The sequence below is a fragment of the Halyomorpha halys genome, unplaced genomic scaffold (genome assembly GCF_000696795.3).
Source record: "Halyomorpha halys isolate HHAL.00 unplaced genomic scaffold, Hhal_1.1 Scaffold832.1, whole genome shotgun sequence".
In the NCBI taxonomy this organism is placed as follows: Eukaryota; Metazoa; Arthropoda; class Insecta; order Hemiptera; family Pentatomidae; genus Halyomorpha; species Halyomorpha halys.
The window spans coordinates 228,359-235,859 of record NW_027113014.1 but is presented as its reverse complement, the minus strand read 5'-3'; the positions used below and the strand labels follow the sequence as shown (position 1 = coordinate 235,859).

Below are 7,501 nucleotides of genomic sequence, written 5' to 3'. Positions count from 1 at the left end.
AAATTCTAACTAATAATAATTTATTTATTTGTTTATGGGACAACCTCCGTACAAATTCAATTAACCTGTAAAATACATAAAATAAATAATCAATTTTAATTTTACACAAATGGTGAATTAAAGATCGTTTATATAAGCTAATAACAAACAATATACCTCGTATATCTGAAATACAAACTTTTTCGTTATATTGTCTCAGTTTCAGTCTACATTCTGAGTTCAATGTGGATAATAGTCTACTAAATCTATTGCCTTCAGATATCTATAAGAAATAATAAATGAGGTAATACTGTTGGGATATAAGACGTTCCTTGTCACTAGTGTTTGGGAAAATTAAACATATGTAAATATCTATTTAAGGAGGCCACGGAAATAATAGTTTTAATTATGTTAGTTAAATAGAGAATACAGGAAAGGATCTAAGAATTGAGCTAAGAATTAGATAATTCTAATCAAATTCGTAACATACAAAAGATCAGATCATGTATAAATCGACTTTAAACATCAAAAGCAAACTTGCATGCCATATTTGGTCAAAAGCTTGAGCCACATCAAAAAATGAGCTGGCCCAAATGTTCAATATTTTCGTTTCCATCAGAATTGAAACTAGACCGTGAAAAAGAAAACCATTAAAAATGTAAACTAGATATAAAGATATATGTATGTTCCAGGTTTACAATTTTACTGCGCCTCCATCAAAGTTTGTCTGTTTGTTCTCCAACATGGGATACAAGTTTGTCATAAAGAGGAAGTACACTAGACCGTCCAACTACTTATCTGTTTGTTTATCAAGGTCGAATACTATTTACCTGCCGTTCGAGTGAGTTTTATAACTTTTATTTTATATATCGTTGATAATTTTTAAGAATTATTATAAATATAAATTTTTTAGGACGGAATACATCTCTATATACTACAAATGTAATTATAATGACAACGTTCTGGATTTCTTCCTATCATTTAATAGGATTATAAATGGAAGAAATGATAAATCACAGAAATAACTGGTTTTCATTTGTTTTACTAAACCATTATCAGGTTTAAACTATTTGAGTTTTAACAGATTAAGTAAGCACCTGTTACGATTGCCATGGTGAAATAAAAACACTGGCGATATCTGCGTAGACAAGGGGTGTTACGGTTGTCATGGTAAAATAAAAGCACTGGCTAGATCTACGTAGACTAGAGATGTTATGGTTGTCATGGGGAAAACAAAACACGAGCGATATGTGTTAGACGAGTGGGTTTTGGTTTTGTGAAGCCGACAGTTTGATTTTGGAACACGTTACGATTTTTCAATGTGAAGTGTTAATAGTTTAAAGGCCCTCTGTCTTTACTGTTTGAACCGAAATAGCACCATATGAGAAATGTTATCGTATATGTTTTTGTTTTTTTCAAAATTATGGTGTCCTACTTCAATGGACGGTCATTAACACTAGAAGTGGGGATATAGTGCAGTGACGTTTCTTCTGCACGTCCTGGATAAAAGAGTTATAGCAGGTGTCACCCTAAAACTTCTGGGGAAGGTGAGACGGAAAGGAAATATGGGACAACCTTATGTTCTGCCAGAAGTGCACCCAAGGACTACGTGGGGTTTGAACTAAATTTTATTTTGTTTTTATTCTATATTCACTTTTATACTCTATTGGATAATAATGTAAATATAGTTATTAAGCATTTAAGTTAAAGCATTGGTTAAGTCAACCTATAAGTTTTAATTGTTTTATTAATTGATAAGAATTTTTTTTTTCTTTTTCATTCTTTGTACATGTATTTCTTCTTCTTATTAAACTTTTGTACATATAGTTCTGCTGTTCTTCCTCTGCTTCCAACTTGTTAATTTACTTATTTTTTTTTTTGTTGTTGTCACGGAATATTACGATAATTCAACAGGTGGGTAGGTAAAACCCCCAGGTTTTCTGTTATCTACATGTAAAGGTATTTGCCAGTGGTCATAATTCAACAATTGTTCATATAGGGGTATATTTTAGTTATATTGTGGGCATAATGTTTCGGGGTTTTCGTTATTTCCAAGAAAAAATAATGTGGCGCCTAAGGAGTAATTTATTCTTTTGTGTTTTTTTTCCTTTTGGGATTATATATATTTTTTTTATTTTCCTTTAGCTCACCCCCTTCTCCGCTGAGCGTGGGAAACTATAAACGATAAACATATAACTAAGGATAAATCAAAATTTGCGGTTATATATCTTACCATTAATGATAATTTTTTCAATTCCCTAAACTGAGTAGTAATAAAGTTAGCTCTTTCCTCCAAAATTCTCCTAAATAATCCAGGAGTATGACATATTACCTATTTCCCAGATTAATGAGACATATGAAAAATAGATGGTCTTCATCGGAGTAATTAGAAGTACATAGCGGTCATCTCACGTCGAAATCTACCTTCACCCGAATTATTCTCATGGCACATGAATGATTTCTGGAAAGACCTCACCAACTTGTTCACTTTTAAATCTATACCTCAAGGTATAGGTGTTTCCAACTTGTTCTACCTCGTCTACAATAATAGGAGTTGTTTAATGTATTTTTTTACTCACTTTTGCTTCATTTTCCTCAGTTGTTCCTAAAGGCGTCTAATCCAGGCTTGTGGGGGTGTGTATTAGGATATCCAGTTATACTCCATTGGACTTTATCATTGTTGTCTGAATCCTGAGACCACGGTCATTTAGGACTAGACCTAACTTCTCAAGGAGTTCAAGTGAGATAGAACCTTTTTAGATAAATTTAGAAATTTACTCCCTCCTAAGCTTTAGAACGAGGTAGATTACTACCTCAGTCGGATTTACCATCATTATTTATGCATTAATTATTTCAGGACGCACCGCTTAAGCTTGCCATATAAGTCTTTTGAGCCGGCTCCGCTTCTAGAGGGCATGTCTTAGGCTGTTATCAAGGGAGATTCGCGGAAGAAACTGTACTTCTAGTAACTTCAAAGGACGACTTCCAATGGGCAGAATTATCAACAGAGCTTTTGATATTCAAAGTAGCTTTTCACCAAGGTGTATAAATAGCGTTTTTTTTTTTTACTTTTACAGTTGCTGTGGCTCATTCGGCCATCACACGCTTTCGAACGAAGAGGCTATTTCGAGCAAAAGTAATATTACATACTTCTACGATTTCTCTTACATGTTATAGCGTACTTGACGTAGAACTGTCTTTTATTGGTGGAAAAAACAAACCACGGACATACCAATAGGTTTCGATCTGTACATAAAACTGTTATGTTTGAGTTTTATCTTTAAACATTGGCATTAAAAAGTTCCTTACAATAATAGGGTTGCTTATTGACTTTATTGCTATTGATTATAAGGTGTGCCTACAGGCCGGAAGTGATTCAGCTCTTGTGCAACTACCTCACCTATAGATGGTGGACTTACAACAGCAGAGGAATCTTCTCGCCCTTCCTCGTTCCTGCCGATCTGGCTGCGTCTACTGCCACCATAGGCACCTTACTCGGCATTTAAAAATTTTATAAAAAAAATAACTAAATTGGACTTTATTGATAAAATATAATAAAGAGAGAAAATATTGTGAAAAAATGCTGTATGAACAAATCACGTGGGAGTTTTACCTGAAAGAATAAAGAGATCAAAGTGGACGAATCGGAACTTGATATAGCAGAGATTTGATGAAACAATTTTATTTCTTCGTACAAACCTCAGACCAATAGGTTTCGACAAGACCCGTTATCTTTAACGGCTTAAGGTATTATTACCAGAAATGGTTATCGCAATGCTGTAGAATTACGTAAATACTGTATGACTTTCCACAACGAAATAAATATTTGATATTTAGTAAATGTTAGAGTTTCTCATTTATTAGAATTACAGTTATCATTACATAAGGTATTTTTACTTTCACTTACCTAAATATATATAAAATATGGTATGAGGCAGTAACGAGTCTTATTATATTTAAGAAGTAAGTTTATGTTTTAATGTCCCCTAATTCTGAATAACAAGATATCGAAACCGGTCTGTGTGTGTATTTTTTTACTTGCCTTACCATTTAGGTAAGGAAAGTATTGTAATCGGATCAAAGTTTTAATGTTTAGTGTTTATTCCACAAAGATTCAATTTATATGGATTCCAAGTTGGTAGGAATCGCAGGAAAAGAACTGGCTGATCGCGCAGCAAGAGAATCAGTCGCACTCCCGGGACGGGATAAATCAATTTTAACTCCAATATAAATAAGCAAATACCTTGAAATGGATATTTTAAAGATAAATGGCAATATATGTGGAATAAAAGCACTACGAATAAACTAAAAAATATAAAAAAAAAAAAAAGTCATCCTGAGGTCAAACTAAGTAGGCTGAGAATTGGACAAAACAAAGGCCTCCGTAATGTCAGTATTGTAATAATAATATGACAATAAGACATATCTTCCAGTAATATTCATATTTTATATTACACCTGAAGAGTTTTGGATTAAATCCTTACATATCAACAATAAAAGATAATAATAAAACAGTCGAATTAATACTTCAATTTTTAAAGTATAACATAGAAATGACATCGAATAAACTCAAAGTAAAATAAATATTAATAAAATAAATATAAGCAGAAATAAATTAGAGTTGATGACCAGCCATATTTTACGACGTTACAAAAGAACGAACAAATATCTTTTTCCGGTATTGTAGACAATTATCTTTGAAATTGTGATGACCGAGAGGTTACTAAATCAGATCGATTGCCTTTTTTGAGCATCTTTATAATTAAATGGATATTTAATTATGTAATAATGTAGCAATATTAGTAAGTTTTCAATGGTGCTTATTTCGTAAACATAAAAAGAATTTGTGGAGGGAAAGCTTGATTCAAGATAAGGATACATTAATAACAGAACACAGCGATTAAAGGCTGTTTCATTTAATCTTTATTTTTATTTTTTATCTGTTCTCTTTGGAATGTTTGATTAGACCTTGAAGATATTCACTCATATCCGTTTGGAATGCAATGGATTTGGTAATTTTTACTAAGGAAATCTAAAGTCTTAATCATTTAAGATGCACTGACAAGAAAGCATTCCATAAGATATAGTTAAGGTTGATAAAGAACATGATTAGTTTTTTTTTTTTTTAGTTATCAATTATAAGAAACCAATTAGTCAACACAATTAAGTATTTCTTTTTTCTTCTTTTGTATTTGCAACTATTTATCAGATATTTTATTATCAATATTAATGACGTTTGGTGAATATGTAAATTAATAATGCCCATCTATCATGCGGAATTTCACGGTAGGAATCCGAAAGGGTTGATTTAGATAAAGAATTGGACTCTCATATTATTATTACGGACAACCTCGTAGTTATTAGTCATGTACAGTGTGTCGAATAAGAGTTGGGGCTAATAAAAAATTAATTAAATAAATAACTGAAGATCTCCAGGGAAAATAAATTATATATTATAACAATGTGGCAGCGCACTTGCTCAGCCTCCACCGGCTGTGGCGTGTGTGCGCATCAATGATGCGGTGAGAGGATTCGCTGGAATCTCTGGAATAGCTCTGCTTTACCTCTCGGATATAGAGTGGGCTCAGGGATGCTGAGGTCGATAGTGTAAATATTGTGTATATGAGTTTTAATGCGACTGGCGATTATTTTATTACTTATTTTTTCATGTTATAGTTTGATTATGTTTATTTTATTTATCCTTCTGTTTGTATTTATTTAAAGAGAGATTTTATTTATGTTTAGGTACTTTTTGTTTCTCATTTAAATGTAATCAGTTATCATTATTACCTATTGCTGAGGAAAGTTGTGGCAGATTGTAATATTTATCAGTATATAAAAATTTGAATTTGAAAAAAACAAAAACAATGTGGATGTAAACTCAAAAATTATTTATTAAAAATAATACACTCTAAACGGCGTTTCAATTAGGAATTTCCTTTGGGAATATCTAGAGTTAAAAATATTTCGCAACAGTAAGTGTGCATTTAGACAAAACAACAATTTTATATACCAACCATTTACAGTTACTAACGTAACAAACTTTACTGAGTTTATTTCTGGATGTTTGAATAATTATATACAGGATGCTGTATATGGATATAAAAAATACTAATAATACTATATGGTTTACATAGTACATTTTACTAACTAAATTGTACAGGCTTGGACTGTCAATTGACGATATTAACCAATAGCACTCTGCACCATTTCGGACGTTACCTACCAGAAACCAGATGCCACTTTTTCGCAAAAACGCCCTGAAATCCTGATATTATGTAGTACTATTTTAGAACCAAGTAAGGAATTGTAATTAAATTTGGTTTATATGTATGTGTGGTCATTGAAGAACACATATTTACATAAAAAATATTCTCTATCTATTATTCACAGCACAAACAAGATTTGTAAATTGTCAAACAGATCAAAGGCCGTTTAAAGATTCTTGCCAATCTAATAACAATAAATAGAAGTCTAAAAAACATTATTGTGCTATTAAATATTATAATTTTATTAGTAGAGTTTATATCTTTTCACAGGACTGCTAACCTACTTCGAAATAAGCTGAACTGATGTCTTCAAAGAGACCATATGTGGTTTTGTTGACCCCTGAGCTAATGTAGAAAATATAGCAATAATATACAAGGAAGGAAAACAAAATAATTTCACCATTTATAATTTTATTTTAAATATTTAACCGCAGTTCCATTATCCTAGAACCGCCGCTGTAAAATAACAAAAAAAAACAAAAACTTAATAATGAAGCTGATAGACCATTGCAATCTCATTTAAGTTTGTATCCGAATCCTTAATCGAACGTAGAACAAGAGAATGGAGGGATTATCCTGGAACAGTAAACTACAGTTATCTCCCTTTAACATTTAGTTTAGTAAATGGATTTAATGTAATCTTACTTACAATGCAAGACGGCAGCAGTACATGTTTGAGAAGCAGCAAATAAATCCCGGTAAACAGCATGTGTCTGTATCCGTGTTGCATTGGGACATAGACGACCTGATATAATCCTTCGGAATATCTGAAAAGTATTTTCAATTAACGATACATTTTTGATGATCTATTTAATTTATGTTAGTTGGTTGACGCGTGTATGTGTTTTATTCGTGTATTATTGATGTACAGAGTAGGTTTTAAAACTATTAAATAAGTTAGGAGGGCAAAGTCCGGACTTAGTCATTTGGCTTCTCGCCCGGACAATTACCTTATGAGCGCCCCCCCCCCCCGTTTTCCCCTTATAAAACAATATAATTTAGAAGAATAAAATAAGAAACCTTCACAGATGTACTTTTATTTTAAATGTACCGGGGTTAGAACGCACATTATTTCACGAAATGTAATCACCAAGATTGGAATTTAAGTTTAAACCCTTCCGATTGCTACAACACTTACTTGACAAACGCTCTAAACTTCCCATTCATTACAAAAAATTAGTATACACTACAATAATCAGACCAATTTGGACATATGGAATTGAGCTCTGGGGCTCCACCAAACCATCAAATTC

At 32.1% G+C, this 7,501-nt stretch overlaps 1 protein-coding gene and 1 long non-coding RNA gene across 7 annotated transcripts in view; one reads left to right on the top strand and one right to left on the bottom strand.

Annotated features, from left to right (window-relative positions):
* The window catches only part of LOC106686507 (uncharacterized), an 8,475-nt gene extending 4,655 nt beyond the window's left edge, over positions 1–3,820 (top strand). Inside the window, exons 2-5 of one of the 6 annotated variants that reach the window (XR_010844310.1) lie at positions 672–820; positions 2,323–2,487; positions 2,579–2,719; positions 2,837–3,337. Coding sequence is in view for 4 of the 6 variants with exons in the window: in XM_014429852.2 (XP_014285338.1) it covers positions 672–820; positions 3,344–3,485 (291 nt within the window). In the remaining 2 variants the exon portion in view is untranslated. The other 5 variants (XR_010844311.1, XM_067050657.1, XM_067050658.1 and 2 more) reach the window with 5 other exon arrangements.
* Positions 3,821–6,642: 2,822 nt separating this feature from the next.
* Positions 6,643–7,501, bottom strand: part of LOC136796578 (uncharacterized) — a 48,004-nt gene continuing 47,145 nt past the window's right edge. The window contains exons 2-3 of the long non-coding RNA XR_010844309.1: positions 6,898–7,015; positions 6,643–6,824 (exon numbers count right to left, since the gene is read on the bottom strand). This is a non-coding gene — a long non-coding RNA (uncharacterized lncRNA). The remainder of the gene's footprint in view (positions 6,825–6,897; positions 7,016–7,501) is intronic.